Source organism: Leuciscus leuciscus, assembly GCF_965113295.1.
Source record: "Leuciscus leuciscus genome assembly, chromosome: 9".
NCBI lineage: Eukaryota > Metazoa > Chordata > Actinopteri > Cypriniformes > Leuciscidae > Leuciscus > Leuciscus leuciscus.
Genome location: NC_138733.1, coordinates 24641367 through 24660440, shown reverse-complemented (window position 1 = coordinate 24660440; position 19074 = coordinate 24641367). Strand labels below are relative to the sequence as shown.

The following is a 19074-nucleotide window of genomic DNA, read 5'->3' as shown; positions in this document are numbered from 1 at the left end:
CAGATGCATTGTGATAGTTTAAATGTCATGAGCAGGTACAAATCACAATTCTCCCAGCTGCAATAAACCGTATAGATATATCACACTTCACACAAATGACTTTGGCATTGAAGTTAACATTTCTATATTGATATACTCTTAACAATGTATCCAGGCCACATTTTAAGTTGCTTCTACTTGAGTGTACAAAAATTATTATTTTGGTTATTTTTTTTCCATTATGAAAATTGAGGGAGGTGTTTATGTAGCTGGTAGTGTAACTTCTTTTTAGTTTTCCGGCGAAAGTGCCACATCTCAGATACTCTGTCAAGGGCACCATCTTGTGGACGGTGATCCATACACTTGAAAAGAAAACACTGAATGACGAAAACACCTTCTCTTTTCCTCTTTCCTAATTACATGTAGTTTCTTTTCCTTTCTTGGCTTTTCCTTTCATGGCCTTTCTTGTCTTGTTTGTAATCACGAGGATCGGGTTGTGATGTTTGGCTCAGTAAGTCCCCATTAAATCAAAATGATAGTTTTGTGGCATCTAGATAGATTGGAGGTCATCTCTATGCTAGTGAGCTCCTAAAGGTTTCCGTTTAGTAGATACACACATTTAAAACATACAGTCTTTCCTTTCTGGGATAACAGAATGAAAATATTGATAACTCGCCGTACCAAATGAGCTACATCCATCAGTCCTGCTACACACTTCCTTTTATCTTCTGCACGGTCCACTTATATCCTCATTGACACCTATTCTGGTCTTTCATTTCCGCTAATATCTTCACGCTCTTTATGTATTCATACTTTGTTTGCTTGGGCCGAAAGCTCGCTCTCCCTTCTCCACTGTAGTATCTTTGCAGCCTTTGCTTCACGTTCTGCTTGGAAAGCATCAGCCGGTGTTTCTTAATCCCTGAAATGAATGAAACTGTTGGTAGATCAGCTGTTAGGAAGGCAGTGGTTGTGTTGTCTGCTCCTTCATTGTGTCTGTATGCACTGTGGCTGTGCTGAGTACAGTTGTGTAGCTGCTGTGACCTCTCTGTGCTCATCTCTGCCCTGTAGGCTACTTGCCACTCCCTTCTGAATAAAGCCACTGTTAAAGAAAAAAAGGAAAACAAAAAATCCGTAAGTGTTTTAGCATTTAATTTTTTCTTTAGCTGCCATTTATTATTAGTTTGGGTTTCTTCATACCATAAATGCAACGTGTTGCTTTTCAATATATTATTTCATATATTCTGATTTTTTTTTTTCATGGTTTTGAGTTGTTTTTCGCCAGAACATGTTCAGAAACACCTGTGTAAAACATGGTTTTCTTACGAAGACACGTCCATTTTCAACTCAACATAGTGGGGAAAACGCAGAGATAAGCAAAATAATTGTACTGCTTTGGACCAACCTTTTTTCTTTTCTTTTTTACCGTTGTGGACTGGGTCAGTGATGGCGGGTTGGTGGGATCAGTTCAGCTTTTCTATGTCTTGTGGTAAAGCAGAAGACTGTTTCTTTGTGAGGGTTTAAGGTCTATTCTAACATGAAGACTGCAATATCTACATATTTGCAGTCCTGGAGCCTGGTACTGACTTGGTCTACCTTCTCAGAGCGTATATACTTTAAATAGGAAAACATTATGAATCTGTATTTTGTCTTCTGGAAGAATCTTGTCTTTCTTGGAAAACTTTTAATGAAGGTGTTAAGTGATTTGCATGCGTTAAATACGATCTGATGAACATGTTGGCGCTACTCTGGCTTCTGTCATGTGCTCTATGGGTCGTCTTCAAGTCAATGGTTGTGCATGTTTTCACTTTGAGAAACCATTGGTGCATATGCATGTATAATAATGTATGTAATGGTGTAAAATGTCTAATTCCCATCTTTTAATTTTCTGTCTGTTTGTATTTTTCTCATTTCCTTTCTTTTTGGCATTTGCTGGGATCTTCACCACATGACCATGATGTTGTAAAGCATGTTGCATTTTAATGGTCTTTTTTTATTGCTTAATAATATGCTTTTTACAATAAAGAACAATAAAACACTGATTACCATAAAAAAATATATTTTTAAAAAGCACAAGGAAAATGTGTTTACATGATATTTTAAAATTACCAAGCGTAAAATTGGTGCATGTAAACACATTCAATAATTGTCAGCTTGTTGATTATCTTAAAATGATACACAAAGAATAAGTTTATTCCCTTGATGATAATTAGATTTAGCAAATTTACACAGAGGTTTCTTCTGATCAGTGATTGACTTAGAAAATATTATCATAAGCTGAGACCCTTCGTAGCCTATTTTAAGTCTCAGTATAATTAGTAGTAATTAGGGCTGGGTATGGAATTCGTTACTTTTTAGACACCGAATTGCATCGCTACCATTGAGTTTCATGTCTTGTCGTTTGGTACCAAATTTCGATAACTTAAGGGTTAATCTTGTCAATGTCAGTGAGCCAATAAGCATGCATGATTGGCTGTGGCGAGGCATCAAGGAAAAACACTAGTTTATGCCGGTTACTCCCAGTGACCTCTCACCTGAGGCTGTAGTGTGTAAGCATCCCAACCCCCATAGATGTAAAAGATCTGGAAAAGATCAAAAGTGTGGCTACATTTCACCAGGCTTGATGTCAACAGCGCGTGATGCAATATTTGCGACAAAAATAATTGCTGCCAAGACCAGCAACACGGCAAATCTGATGAAGCACTTGACAGTGCACGGAATAAACTTTAGAGCAGAAACTTGCTCTGTCTTCGACTGCAAGAAGAACTGGAGCGCGTCACATAAATGAACCTAAACTCAGCAGGCTACTTACCTCACAGACATGAGAAATAGGCATATAGAAAGCTTGAAATGTCTACTTTCAAACGAACCAATTTGTATCGAAAACAAATACTCTCTGATTATGTAATCCAAATGTAAGGTGCATTTCTCTCTATAGGTGAGCGCGCATTCTCTATACTGTGATGACGACGAGTCAGCAACATTAACTTCATCTTTGCAGCCAACACTGACTCTGAAAACACTAGTTTATTAATAAACAATTAAAATGTCTCCTTGCTATTTTTTCCAGACACATTCATAATATCATTAGGCTACTTTTGCCAGTGCTTTGCGTCAAGCTTTATATGTGCGCGACTCACGGCATATATTCTGCCCACCAGTGGCCTATATGAGTCATTCAGTCTGGAAAAAAAAGCCCACAAACTGAAAAAATTTAACTTATTAAAACGTAATCTTGTTAAAACGGATTTCATCAAATCGGTAGCGCAAAAAGTATCGTTCAGGAACTGGTATCGAATTCAAGGTATCTGAATCGATATTGAAATTTTTTTAACGATACCCAGCCCTAGTAGTAATAATTCAGTCCTCTACAAAGGATTTGTATTATAGGTGCGGTGGAACTGCAGACACACATTGAGTTGAGTTTTGTATATAAGGGTGTGTATCCTCTGTCACGCATTGTTCTGCAAACATTTATTTTGGTTCGTAAGGGATTGTTTAATGTGTAGTAATGTGATTGTGGTAATGTTTATTAGTACTGTCTATGTACATGTACAAGTCTGACGTCTGATTATTAGTTTGACTGTACAAACACTGGTGTCAAGTCTCATGACACTGTTTTCTTTCTTATAGAGCCTGTTTTACCTGACATATAAATTATTTTTCCCTTCTTTCATTCACACATTTTGTTCTTCATTATATCTTTTCCTGCTTTGTAAACCGATTGAAAAGATTAGTTTTCTTTTCTATTTGTTGTTTTTAAATAAAAATGATCATGATGTATTAAATTATCAACAATATATCAAAAAGAATTTGACTTGTGCCTGTCATTTATCTATGATCATCCTTCCGGCACTCAACTGTGTTTCCTCTTGCTTTCCTCCATCCGTTTGTCCAGGTGGTCAGCCAGCGGTTTCCTCAGAACAGTATTGGTGCAGTAGGAAGTGCCATGTTCTTGCGCTTCATTAACCCAGCTATCGTATCACCGTATGAGGCGGGCATCCTAGACAAGAAACCCCCACCTCGCATCGAGCGTGGCCTCAAACTCATGTCTAAGGTAAGTGTGAGTAAAGTTATGCCAGATTCATACAGATCTTTCATTTTCATCATCTGACGACTAACTGGCAAGATTAATTGTTGATTTATACCACACCCAGTTAATAGCAAAATTTGTATTTCTACATATATTTCAGCCACAGTGTTTTCTTTTCTTTTTTTCTCCAGATTCTCCAGAGCATTGCTAATCATGTCCTCTTTACAAAAGAAGAGCATATGCGGCCCTTTAATGATTTTGTGAAAAGCAACTTTGATGCAGCCAGAAGGTTTGATTGTTTCTCACAATATGTATCGTAACTACCCGTTTTTTTCTTCATCTCTTTATGGTTTAAAAAAGCTTCTGAACACTATAATTTACACAATTAAAATTGTCGTAGTAATGAACCAAAATATCGTCGCTGTCGGGCGGAATCCTCGTATCTCCAAAACCATTATTTTTCAGGAAATTAAAAAAACTGCATATTTTTTGAGTTATTAAACATTGTATCGTTAATGTTGGTATTATACCTTATATTGCTATCATATACTGTTGTATACCAACATTAACACAACATTTCCCTAAAATTATGTTTAATCGGAGATACGAGATTTATGACTTGGGAGCAGGGAGATACGAGGTTACTCTGTCATTGATTAGAATGGAACGGACACAGACGTCGCTGCTGTGTTTATCAAAGTCTGCGGTCGCGTTCAGCCTTTTGATAAGAGATAAGGCTTTAAGAGCTATTCAAATCTAATGATTGTGGTTACATACATCTTCCTAAACTCCATTTTAAACGTTTAAGAGATATGAGTGATGCAATACCAAAATATTAGGCTGTCTAAAATAGGCGGAAATTAATCTGCACGCAAACAAAATCGGCGGTCGCGTTGAGCCTTTTGACAAGAGAAAAGGCTTCAATAGTTAACCAAAGCTAACGACTGTGGTTACATACATCTTCCTAAACTCCATTTTAAAGGTTTAAGAGCTATAAGTGAAGCAGAACAAAAAATGATGAGCTGACTAACGTTGTCTAATAGGTGGAAATTTGCCAAATCTGCACGCAAACTTACCTCCGTGGCTCACGGGCTTCCTTCTGCACGGAAGCATTACAGCTATCGATTTTTAACAAAACAAGCCTACTCAAATGTATCTAACCTAACTATTTTCACTCGTTATTGTCTAAAAAACAGACAGAGTTATGCAAAAATAGGCTTCACTTACTGGCGCCAGAAGACAGACCCTTTTTCTCCCATAAATAAAACCTGCTACTTGGGGTATTTTACATGCACAGTGCCAACTTCGAGTCAGTAAAATAATAATAAAAACAATAATTTAAAGCTGGTATCCAAAACATTTAATTCAATTCAAGTATTATATTAGATACATTTTAAAACTTCAATGCACAAGTATAATAAGACTAATAATAAGCCTAGTAATACGTAGACATTTAAAATACATCAATAACTGATATCATAGTTTAACACAGATAAAATCAGAGTTAAGGCTTGCTTTACGTGTTGCTCGACGAGGGTTTCTTAATCGTTGCGAGTTTCAATCCTGAGGAGACAAAATGCCGTGAGGCTCCCACCGCGGAGTGAAGAAGAGGTGGAGTTACGAGGATTCTCAGACAGTTGAAGTGTCCAATGGAGTTACGAGATTTGCTCTCAAGCTATTTTCAACACTTTAGATTGGTTAATAATTTGTAAAAATAACAGAACCACGTGGGGACTGACCAATAGCATCGATTTGTGAAAAAATATGAAATTGACCAAATTTGGACATACGAGGTTTCCGCCTGACAGCGACGATATGCTTTTAGTAGCTAGTTAGAGGCATGTGTTGTAACTGTATTTTCAGAAAGCACTTAATTGGACTATTTGTGCTAGATGTTCAATAATACTTTTGATACTTTAACCTGGAAGAGAAAAACTTTACATTTTAAATATGCATATTTGCTGAAAGTAACTTTTGCCACATTTAGGGGTATGCAAGCATATATGTGGCCTTAAAACCTGAAGATACGTACTAAAGTCATAACTCCAGTTGTGATTTTATTTGGTCTTGAAATGCAATGTTTTAAACCCATTTGCTTCTCAAAAACTTCTTGACCCTTGGGCTTCAAATTGGCAAATTTTTGTTTTGGCAGGTTCTTCTTGGATATTGCATCTGATTCTCCGCCGAGTGACTCCGTGAACCATAGTTTGTCTTTTATCAGTGACGGCAACGTGCTTGCCCTGCACCGTCTGTTATGGAACAACCAGGAAAGAATTGGCCAATACCTTTCCAGCAACAGGTAAGATAGCTTCTAGATATACAAAGAAGGTCATGTCAAGTTACAAGGTACACAAGGACTGTATCCTTCATCCGGGTTTTTATTAGTAACTAACCCATCTAGATACAATCTTTGTCCTGTTTCCACAGTAAATGTAAAATAGTTTTGAATATGGAAAAATATGTAATGTCTTAATTCAGATACAAAAGTTGTAATCAAACTTTAAACCATAGGGACCACAAGGCAGTGGGTCGTAGACCATTTGACAAGATGGCCACCCTCCTGGCGTACCTGGGTCCCCCTGAACATAAGCCAGTTGCTGACACACACTGGTCCAGCCTCAACCTCACCAGCTCAAAGTTTGAGGAGTTTATGACAAGGTGATTGTTCTTGCTTTTGCCAAAAGCTAGTGTTTCTTTTCTCTTCAGTTTGTACCCAGATATAGCCAGAGTAAAGATTGTCATATAAACTGAGCTTTCCAGTTAACAGCATGTTTTTGCTGGTGTGATCCTGACATTTTCTCTGTCTGGAAATTATAGTATCTATTTATCTCTATATATTTGTTTGTATTTTTCCATATATTGTTTATTTATGAATAATATATGGATTCAAAAAAGGCTGTTGATCAAATGTAATTTTACTTGTCAAAATATGATTTATAATTTATTACTTTTTCAAATTTGTTAAATGGGTGGTAAATGTCGGTCAACTCAAGTTAGTTGTTTGCGAAATAAAAAAAAGTGGTCTGCTTTCGGACCGATTACAGAAATGATTTTTCTTGTGAGTTTCAGTTTTATCTCTCCTCATAGTCAACTTTTACAGTTTGTTTTTGTTAGGCAAAGCACATTAATATTATTTGTAAAGCGCATTTCCCACACGCCTGTAATTCAGTTTCACTTTTAATTTGTTTAGGCTTGGTTTTATAATGTTGTTTATTATGAATGGCACTAATTGGGGTCTATTTTATACTTTTTATTCTGTATACTGTTAAATTTGAATGCTTTTTTGTGGAGTGAGGGGACTAAAATACATATTAATCGTGTATTTGCTTTATTTACTTTATTTTTAAAATCTGACTTATACTGTGATGCGACTTGTGTTTTGGCCCGCTGCATCTTATATTCTGTTGTGGCTTTTAAAAAAATAAATGCATAGAAAATACAGTATGTAAATACATAGTTGTCAAAAAAAAAAAAAAATTTGTGCTTTTAATAAATTAGCAGCCCTAATTTATAATCTATAACCTAATTTATACAAAATATTGGGTTTTTTTTTATTATTTTTCAGGCATCAAGTCCATGAGAAGGAGGAATTTAAAGCTTTAAAGACCCTCAACATCTTTTACCAAGCTGGAACATCTAAGAATGGCAATCCTGTATTTTACTACATTGCCCGCAGGTAAGAGCTTTATTTTTGATTTATGCTCTTTTAGTGTTCACTCCTCCTGTATTCTCCTTTATCCTGTTTGTCATGTTTGTTCTCTTTCTTTAAGGATTACACAAGTCATATGTGCATATTTGAAGAATCAAACAGTCTTCAATAAGCTTTGCCTAAGTACACAGAATAGCAGAAAAGCAACTTTCATTATTTGTTTATTGACGTATCACTCTGTAGTATGTCATTAAATGACATTATATACATTATATATGACACATACATATCCATTCTGAATGTTCAAGGTAATTTTTAAAAGTGCCAACTGAAGTGTGCATTCTTTATTTGAATTCTTTATATAATCATACATGTGTTTCTAGATTTTTTTATAGTGTGCAAGTATTTATCAGAGCAGTAATTATCTGCAAAACGCCTAGGTTTTAGCTGTTTGACAAACATAGGTAATTTCAACTCCTGGTGTTGATTATCAGGACTGGTGGAAGAGTTTAAGAAATGCAGTGTAGGTGACAATGTAGATTAGAAGTCCAGGCAGTCCCACACTCCCCATAGGTGAAAGAAATGCTGCAATATAAGTGCTGGGTTTTGTTGCAGTGCTTGTGTCGCTGGTTGTGTCGCTGGTTGTGCCGTTGGTTGTGCCGTTGTTTGGGCAGTTGGTTGAGCTGGTGTTTGTGCAGATGGTTGAGCTGGTGTTTGTGCAGATGGTTGAGCTGAAGTTTGTGCAGATGGTTGAGCTGGTGTTTGTGCAGATGGTTGAGTTGATGTTTGTGCAGTTGGGTGAGCTGGTGTTTGTGCCGCTGGATGTGCCGCTGGATGTGCCGCTGGTTGTGCCCCTGGATGTGCCCCTGGATGTGCCGCTGGTTGGGCCGCTGGTTGTGCCGCTGGTTGTGCCGCTGGATGGGCCGCTGGTTGGGCCGCTGGTTGGGCCGCTGGTTGGGCCGCTGGTTGTGCCGCTGGATGTGCCGCTGGATGGGCCGCTGGTTGTGCCGCTGGTTGTGCCCCTGGATGGGCCGCTGGTTGTGCCGCTGGATGTGCCGCTGGATGGGCCGCTGGTTGTGCCCCTGGATGGGCCGCTGGTTGTGCCGCTGGTTGTGCCGCTGGATGGGCCGCTGGTTGTGCCCCTGGATGTGCCGCTGGTTGGGCCGCTGGTTGTGCCCCTGGATGGGCCGCTGGTTGTGCCGCTGGATGGGCCGCTGGTTGTGCCGCTGGTTGGGCCGCTGGTTGTGCCGCTGGATGGGCCGCTGGTTGGGCCGCTGGTTGGGCCGCTAGTTGTGCCGCTGGATGGGCCGCTGGATGGGCCGCTGGTTGGGCCGCTGGTTGGGCCGCTGGTTGAGTTGTTTGATGTCGCGCTGATAAGACCATGGCTTGTAATCAGTAGCAGTAGCAGAATTTGAATTTTGGAAGCCATATTCAGCTCTCTCACTATTAAAATGGGGAAAACAACAAAATAAAATTATAATTTATATGATTTGTTCTATTCTAAATAGTAGTATTTAAAGGGGGGTGAAACACTCAGTTTCAGTCAATCTCATGTTAATCTTGAGTATCTATAGAGTAGTATTGCATCCTTCAAATCTCCAAAAAGTCTTTAGTTTTATTATATTTATAAAAGAAAGATAGGCTGTACCGAGTCTTTCCGGAAAAAAACGAGCGGCTGGAGGCGTGCCGTGTGGGCGGAGCTAAAGAATCACGAGCGCTGTTCACGGTTTACTTGTTGTGCTTACGCGCCGATAGCTAACAACACAGTTTTACTCACCGCCTGCGGTTCCAACGCACGACCGTGAACCTTTATCGTTGGGACTGCTCCATCCTTAAGCATTAGACGATCTGCAAATCCGGCATCGAACTGGGCCTTGTTTATAAAACAATCATCGTCGAAATGCAGGGAACAAACAAGAACACTTGCACAACTCCGTTGATGCTCTGGAAAAACAAACTCCATCCACTGGTCCCTTAACGCTGGGTTCTTTGGGAGTCTGTGCAGGGTTGTCTTGCCCTGGCAACCAAAAACACACTTCTTTGGTGACATTGTTTATTTCTTTAACTTCCCTAAAGCCGAGCACAGCGCTTTGATGGGCGTACTGCTTTCGCTCTCTCGCTCTGGTCTACGGGTGCGCGCGCGCCCTTCCGGGAGAAGTGCCCTTAGGACCCGTATAAGGAAATTCCGCCCCATCTGACGTCACACACGCCCATACTTGAAAAAAACTTTCAGAAACTTGTGACAAGCCGGAAGGAGTATTTTTGGCACAGAAATACTCCATCAAACGTACAACTTAATTTTTTAAACTTTGTCCATGTTTAGCATGGGAATCCAACTCTTTAACAGTGTAAAAAAACTCAGTATGCATGAAATAGCATTTCACCCCCCCTTTAATAATTAAGACACATCCAAATTTAGCCAATATTACTGGATTTGAAACCATCACCTTGAAAATATATCTTGTTTATATAAAATAGTCATATTTACCGTTTGTCATGGATGATTGTTCTTTGTGTCTGTAAGTTCTCTAGAAGGATATTGGTGTGAATGCCAGAGTGAAATGATGCTTTTTATTTGAGCTCTTAAACCAACACCCTTGCAAGAGGCGGAGGTGTGTTATTATTGGAGGATAGATGCAAATTTTTTTTTTTTTTTTACTTTTCCACTTAAAGGGATAGTTCACCCAACTACTTCTTGGACGGCTTTCTTCTGTAGAAGACAAAAGAGGATAGTTTGAAAAACGTTGTCCAAACAACGTTGGTCCCCATTGACTTTCATTCTATAGACAAAAAAACAACAACAATGAGACTTTTTTTTTTCAAAATATCTTCCTTTTGGATCATAGAAAATATGTCATACAGGTTTGAAATGACATGAGGGTGAGTAAATGACAGAATTGTTAATTTTCTTTGAACTGTCCCTTTAAGTGATGCAATATACAGGCACTGATAGGGGCTTTGGCACCGTATAGTTCTAAGAACTTAGTTCTAGGAACTAGCCACCAGGGTGGTTCCCCGAGAACTAATGGTTCCCCTAGGAACGTTTTCTGGTTGCATTTGCACCGCCAGTAGGAACTCTGAAGTGACGTAAGCCACGCTTGTTATTGTGATTTTTATTTTGACGGCGCTGAGAACGCCAGAGAATGAGCTCACAGCGCTCGCATTCTCTGTGTTCATTAGTTTACGATCTGTCTAACACGTTTTTAGATAAAACTGTCATACATAGAAATTAGAAGTAATGAAAAGTTATAAGCGTATGCTGTGTGGTAGGGGTGTGCTATATATATATATATATATATATATATATATATATATATATATATATATATATATATATACATACACACACACACACATATACACATATACATATATATATATATATATATATATATATATGTTTGTATATACATTAGTGGTGGGCCGTTATCGGCGTTAACGTGCTGCGTTAACGCGAGACTCTTATCGCGCGATAAAAAAAAATATCGCCGTTAATCTATTCTCCAAGTTAGGTTGGGAGATGACTCTATACTACACAAGCTATGATGACGCAATCTACCCGCGGCCGCGAGGTAAAGCCGGCTGCAACGCATATTCGTCGTCATCTTAAGTAAACACGGCTGAAAGTGAAAGCTGGTGAAAAAGATCGGTGCAACTGCCGTCAGACGAGCAGCAGCAAACTATATACAGAGTGTGTGGGGTAACAGTTCGGTAAGTTAACACACGACTAATCCGTTCGACCACCTCAAATTCAAAATGAAACATGATATCACTGAATACCAGCGCGCGCGTATTATTCCCATTCCAATATATCTTAGTGGTGTAGCACATAATCTCGATTTTAAGAATCGTTGTTGTGTTTCTTTTTAACTGAAAAGACATCAGTTAGACAATATTCTAATTTTAAATTTGGGGTTTCATAAGCTCCAAGCCATAATAAACATTAGACCTACTTAAGTCTCTGCAGCTAGTGTACTTAAATTTTATTTATCTGCAAAATTATGTTGTATACTTACAGTTTTGCACAATATATGTTCTCAAAACTACATACACCCTTTAAAAAAAAATACATTTAGCAGTTGTTTAGCATGGGTCTGTGTAATCTGTTCTGAAATGGTTTTATTATAATATACTGTATATCGTTTTCGCAAGAGGCTGCAATGTATATCACAATATAGATTTTAGGCCATATCGCCCATCCCTAATTGATAGCCTATAGTAGTTGATAATAACATAGGCCTACCTAATGTTGCCTACGGACGGTAACAGTACAGTAGTAACCTTTTACAGTCTATGAGTAGAACAGCTTTCTCAAGCAGTTTGTGATGCATTTTGGAAACAGGAGATGAGCCCCTGGTCTAATGCGCCACCTGGCTTGAGAAACCCGTTCTCAAAGACTTACTTTTATAGTCATTATTTGGGTAGCACACATATTCTGAATGCCTTCGGCAGAATTCAAATGAGCCATTTTAATCTAGATTAATCTAGATTAATTTCAAAATTAATCTAGATTAATCTAGATAAAAAAAATTAATCTATGCCCACCTCTAATATATATATATATATATATATATATATATATATATATATATGTATATGTATATATATAGTACCAGTCAAAAGTTTGGAAACATTACTATTTTTAATGTTTTTGAAAGAAGTCTCTTATGCTCATCAAGCCTGCAGTTAAAAAAAAAAAAACAAAAAAAAACAGTAATATTATGAAATATTATTACAATTTAAAATAATGGTTCTCTTTTTTAATATATTTTAAAATGTAATTTATTTTTGTGATGCAAAGCTGAATTTTCATCAGCAAGTACTCCAGTCTTTGGTGTCTTATGATCCTTCAGAAATCAATCTAATATGATGATACTCAGTTATTATCAATGATGGAAACAGTTGTGCTGTTTAATATATTTTTTTGGAATACTTTTTTCAGGATTCATTGAGTAAAACGTTAACAGCATTTATTCATAAAAACAGCATTTATTCAAAATAAAACCACATTTCTAACAATATAAATCGTTACCATCACCTTTTATCAATTTAACGCATCCTTGTTGAATTAAAGTACTAATTTCTTAAAAAAAAAAAAGTTATTGTTCCCAAACTTTTGAACGGTAGTGTATATTGTTACAAAAGATTTCTATTCTAAATAAATACAGTTCTTTTTAACTTTTTATTCATCAAATAATCCTGAAAAAAGTATCTCAGGTTATAAAAAAAAATATTAAGCAGCACAACTGTTTCCAACATTGATCATAAATCATCATATTAGACTCATTTCTGAAGGATCATAAGACACCAAAGACTGGAGTACTTGCTGATGAAAATTCAGCTTTGCATCACAAAAATAAATTACATTTTAAAGTATATTAAAAAAGAGAACCATTATTTTAAATTGTAATAATATTTCATAATATTACTGTTTTTTTTTTTTTTTTTTTTAACTGCAGGCTTGATGAGCATAAGAGACTTCTTTCAAAAACATTAACAATAGTAATGTTTCCAAACTTTTGACTGGTACTGTATATATATACACACACACACACACACACACACACACACACACACACACACACACACACACACACACACACACACACACACACACACACACACACACACACACACACACACACACACACACACACACACATATATATATACTCACCTAAAGGATTATTAGGAACATCTGTTCAATTTCTCATTAATGCAATTATCTAATCAACCAATCACATGGCAGTTGCTTCAATGCATTTAGGGGTGTGGTCCTGGTCAAGACAATCTCCTGAACTCCAAACTGAATGTCAGAATGGGAAAGAAAGGTGATTTAAGCAATTTTGAGCGTGGCATGGTTGTTGGTGCTAGACGGGCCGGTCTGAGTATTTCACAATCTGCTCAGTTACTGGGATTTTCACGCACAACCATTTCTAGGGTTTACAAAGAATGGTGTGAAAAGGGAAAAACATCCAGTATGCGGCAGTCCTGTGGGCGAAAATGCCTTGTTGATGCTAGAGGTCAGAGGAGAATGGGCCGACTGATTCAAGCTGATAGAAGAGCAACTTTGACTGAAATAACCACTCGTTACAACCGAGGTATGCAGCAAAGCATTTGTGAAGCCACAACACGCACAACCTTGAGGCGGATGGGCTACAACAGCAGAAGACCCCACCGGGTACCACTCATCTCCACTACAAATAGGAAAAAGAGGCTACAATTTGCACGAGCTCACCAAAATTGGACAGTTGAAGACTGGAAAAATGTTGCCTGGTCTGATGAGTCTGATTTCTGTTGAGACATTCAGATGGTAGAGTCAGAATTTGGCGTAAACAGAATGAGAACATGGATCCATCATGCCTTGTTACCACTGTGCAGGCTGGTGGTGTAATGGTGTGGTGGATGTTTTCTTGGCACACTTTAGGCCCTTTAGTGCCAATTGGGCATCGTTTAAATGCCACGGCCTACCTGAGCATTGTTTCTGACCATGTCCATCCCTTTATGACCACCATGTACCCATCCTCTGATGGCTACTTCCAGCAGGATAATGCACCATATCACAAAGCTCGAATCATTTCAAATTGGTTTCTTGAACATGACAATGAGTTCACTGTACTAAAATGGCCCCCACAGTCACCAGATCTCAACCCAATAGAGCATCTTTGGGATGTGGTGGAACGGGAGCTTCGTGCCCTGGATGTGCATCCCACAAATCTCCATCAACTGCAAGATGCTATCCTATCAATATGGGCCAACATTTCTAAAGAATGCTTTCAGCACCTTGTTGAATCAATGCCACGCAGAATTAAGGCAGTTCTGAAGGCGAAAGGGGGTCAAACACAGTATTAGTATGGTGTTCCTAATAATCCTTTAGGTGAGTGTATATATTAGTTAACGATGTGCGATTTGACATTATCAAGTATAACCTATTCCTCACACACACCCAGAGAGTGCATGCATACTTTATGTGATGCAGTCTTGTAGATTAGATGCACATTTAAAGGGCACGCTTTCCCTGTGTGATTTAGTCTTTATTTATATCATTTACTAATAAATATCACAAGAGTGCAGTTTTTCTCTAAATATCAGCATGATAACAATTGTGATATTGATTTTATAAAGTTTAATAAACAAGTTAATATTAAGTGACTTACATTTTAGACACCATATTGCCTGTTTTTGCTCTATTTCACCAACGAAAATAGTTCAAAACAAAGCCACACACGGCGCTGTTTCCTTCTTAATGAGTGAATCAGCTTTTTGAACGAATCAGTTGACTAGGATAGATTAAGATAGTCAAATGCTTCTTTCCTTGAATGAATCAGCCGTCGGTTTAAAGGGATACTTCACCTCTGGAAAGATGAATGTGTATTTAAAATAGGTCATTTATGTAGAAGAAATGTGAAATTATTTTTGAATTTGGAGCTTTCTAGACTGAGAAGAGCCAGAAAATTTATTTTTGCCTTATGTGGATGAAAGGATGCACTTGCTTCGCTGCCCTAGGAGGCCACTCCAAAGCCACGCCTACCGGTTAGAGAGCGCAGTTGAAAACAACAAGGCTAGGCTACTAGTGAGACTCTGACGAGTTCTTACGATGACGCAAAATGACGATTTTTGCGTCATCGGAGGATTTTTTCCAGACAAAAAATACATAAATCTCTCATCTCAGGGGGATATGAGGGTAGAAAGCACAGTAATTTGAAAATACTACAGGTTTTCTACTAATACAAAGCTTAATGCTAAATCCTGAAGTATCCCTTTAATCTCAATGATTTCGCTCATTAACAGTGACTTGCTGCCACCTACTGGCGGTTTAAATTTCACATTTAAAGTATCTTTTCTTGTTTTAAATTAGGGATGTCCCGATACCACTTTTACACTTCCGAGACCGATACCGCAGCTTTGGCTATTTGCCGATACCGATATCAATCCGATATTTTTGTTTTATTCTTGAACTAATACTACTAATAATAATAAAATATATGGAAGCACTTTGCTCAGTTAGCCACCTAAAAACATCTCACTCAAATGGAGAACAAATACTTCTCCAGTCTATAGTCCACAACAACAGTTGATTATGAAAGACTGCCACCCTTTATTCAAACATTACAAAAAATAAATGAATACAGGTTCTCTCTCTCTCTCTCTCTCTCTCTCTCTCTCTCTCTCTCTCTCTCTCTCTCTCTCTCTCTCTCTCTCACACACACACACACACACACACACTCTCTCTCTCTCTCTCTCTCTCTCTCTCTCTCTCTCTCTCTCTCTCTCTCTCTCTCTCTCTCTCTCTCTCTCTCTCTCGCACACATTTATTTAATCTCTCTATCTCTCACACACACATTTATTTAATCTCTCTATCTCTCACACACATTTATTGTTGCACATATTATTATGTTCGCCGGTTCCCGCCCTTAACATTTAAAGACTTTAATGACATAAAATAAATCAACAACAAAACGTAAGTAAAAGACAGCAGCCCCTCACGGACGACTGCTGTCACATAATAAAACATAAAAACCACAACATAAGTTCAGGCCTGTCCTCTCTCGCTCTTCCCTGTCATTGCTCCTCCTTTATGCTTCCGCTCCTCCGTGAGAGATACGAGACCGGTGCGTTGCGCAGGTGTCGCTCATCAGTACTCACGCCACCGGCCTCGTGCCGCTCTTGTGCCGCTCTCTCACGGCCCTCGGCCTCGCCCTGCTCGCCACACTAATATTCAAGCATTTAGGCGATGGTTTAAGCTAGATTTTCCCATTGAATCAATTTTTTTTTTTTTTTTTTTTTTGGATCTCCAATCTAGCGTTCTGGGACAGTATCGGCACGATACCGATGACGTGGATCGGATCGGGACATCCCTATTTTAAATTACTTTAAATATCAATATTCAATATTGCAAAGATGAATTTTGTTGATACTGATTTTATTCGATTGGTAACAATCCTATTGTGTCTTATTTTTAGAATTGAATTTGATTAAATTTATGAAATTGACAAAAGATGATGCATACATATAATTAGGTTTAAAAATGGCATTAGCATTTTAAAAATGGGGGGGAAAGGCATTAACCATGCTTGCATTTTAATGCATTGTATCTTTAAGGCTTGCATTTTTATGGGTGTATAATATATAGTTATAACTCTGAATATATAAATGTAAATCCTGAATATATAGTTATAACTCTGAATATATAAATGTAAATCCTGAATATATAGTTAAAACTCTGAATATATAGTTGTAAATCCTGAATATATAAATGTAACCCTGAATATATAGTTATAACTCTGAATATATAAATGCAAATCTGAATATATAAATGTAAATCCCGAATATATAGTTATAACTCTGAATATATAAATGTAAATCCTGAATATATAGTTATAACTCAGCATGTGAGCTCCGCTCAATATTCCGCTCAATGCCAATGCGCTCCACTCAATCGCTCCCGCTCCGACATGAAATCTCAGTGTAACGTAGGCTACTGTACTATAGCCTTTGTTGATTATTTTTAAGGAATTGTTGGGGGCATTTACCATTTTGCATAGGCGGCCTCAGCACATTGTTTGTGTGATAATAGGCCAGTCTTTAAACTTTATTAGTTTCAGAAAGATTCTCGCGGATACAGAGACAGTTGAAACAAAGGCAGATCTTTATTTTACAAAAGCACAAGGTTTTGGTGTTATTGTGAATGTACACAAATAAAAGTAGACCATTTGTAGTTGTCTTACACTAATCTGTATGGCCAAAAATTGACGGAGTTTCTTCCGCTGTCATTAAAGAAAAATCCATCAGAACGCGCTGGCGCGTTCGTTGTACAGGGTTAGAGAAAAGCTTATTTAGTTTCATATTTATGTTTAAATAATATGCTGGGCTGCATTTCCCGAAAACCTTATTTAGCCTACGCTATCATTCTTAAGTTATAACTCAGGCTTTACCTTAACGTTAATAAGTGTTTCCCGAAACGTTCTTAGTTAAGAATACCTTCTGTAAGTCATTCGTTCGTATCTGGAGCACTCTTATGGCGCGTTTCCACCGAGCGGTACAGTACGGTACGGTACGGGTCGGTACCCTTTTATTTGCGTTTCCACTGCCAAAAGTTGAGAATGGTACCAAAAAGCCGAACCGTACCGTACCACTTTTTGGGTACCCTTCCGTTGGGGTACCTAGCACAGTGGTACGGTACTAAAAGGTGGAGCTAGACTCACTGCAGGACGTTGATTGGTTGACAGAGAATCGTCACTTGCGCGTGCTACGAGGGGAATGACAACATAAGAAGCGCCATTTTTTAATATACAGTTTAATATAATACTACTGTTACTGTGTCACGAAATGTAATTTTAAGAGTTTTTCAGGCGAGAATGTAGTTGTTTAAAGCTCAAATCTGTGGTTTATTTATAAAGATGATTTGTTTTTCCCCGGTTGTGAGATCCATGCGATCAGCGGGCGCTCGGCGCTCATGTTTCCCGGCTGGATGAGCCTTTCCTCGGCTAAGTTCTTCTGACGTTCGCCGATGACTCCGACGGTAGTGGTTAAACATGAGATATAATTCGTCTTGTGTAGACCTAACGGGCGATCTTTGGTCTCGTGAATATATAATTCGTTCCCTGTCAATCGTTTTGGCCGAGGGCTAAGTTTAGTTTCATATTATAGGCTATTTGTATTTAACTTTACTGTTGTAATGTTAGATTAGAGCGTAGCATTTGGACATTTGACTGAATTGTTTGCTTTATTTCTTATTGTATAGCTTCTTGTACCTTTTACTTAAACTTTTATATTGGCTATTATTGATAAAACTGAAATTTTACAAAAAGAAATATGGTTTCTTGTCATTTTCTTATTACAAGATTATCACTGATGTTTATTGCAACATTTGTACAAATGCATATATTGCCTGTAATATGTGTAATTTGTTTTATTATTTAAACGAAAAGAGGTAACGTTAGGGTTGTGTTTTAAATTTCGTTTTGTTATAACGTTAAATAGAATAACGTATAACGTGCAGTGAATAATCAATATGCGTTGTGCATGAACCACATTTGTGTCCCTATAATGTTTAATTTATTTAAATGAAAACGAAAAGAGGCAGAGTAGTGTTTTATAACATATTTCGTTTTATTGTTGCTTAAAATGTACATACAGAGTAACAGAGATAACCGGAGTAGCAGAGCGAGCTGAGTGACCTTTTAAGAACGCGCTGTACCATTTGCATGTAGGAGTCGCACATGGCAAGTACAAACTTTGCGTACTTAATATTGAGAAAAGCCTAATGTCGGCGCTTGTCTTCTTGTGACAAACATGTCGAGGAGCAAGAACAAGATCTGCTGTATATGTCATCCATTGTAGTTTACTATGTTCTTCTTCGCGCGAAAATGACGTCGATCGAAACACCACGCCCATCAAGTAAGGGTACTGTTGG

The 19074-nt window shown here is 37.9% G+C and overlaps 1 protein-coding gene across 6 annotated transcripts in view; it reads left to right on the top strand.

Moving 5' to 3' along the window:
* The window catches only part of nf1a (neurofibromin 1a), an 85632-nt gene that overhangs the window by 27176 nt on the left and 39382 nt on the right, over positions 1 to 19074 (top strand). For 4 of the 6 annotated variants that reach the window (XM_082179684.1, XM_082179683.1, XM_082179681.1 and 1 more), the window contains 6 exons: positions 1048 to 1110; positions 3875 to 4033; positions 4201 to 4298; positions 6162 to 6308; positions 6521 to 6667; positions 7575 to 7685. In XM_082179684.1, the coding sequence (XP_082035810.1) occupies positions 1048 to 1110; positions 3875 to 4033; positions 4201 to 4298; positions 6162 to 6308; positions 6521 to 6667; positions 7575 to 7685 (725 nt within the window). The remainder of the gene's footprint in view (positions 1 to 1047; positions 1111 to 3874; positions 4034 to 4200; positions 4299 to 6161; positions 6309 to 6520; positions 6668 to 7574; positions 7686 to 19074) is intronic. The other 2 variants (XM_082179685.1, XM_082179682.1) reach the window with 1 other exon arrangement.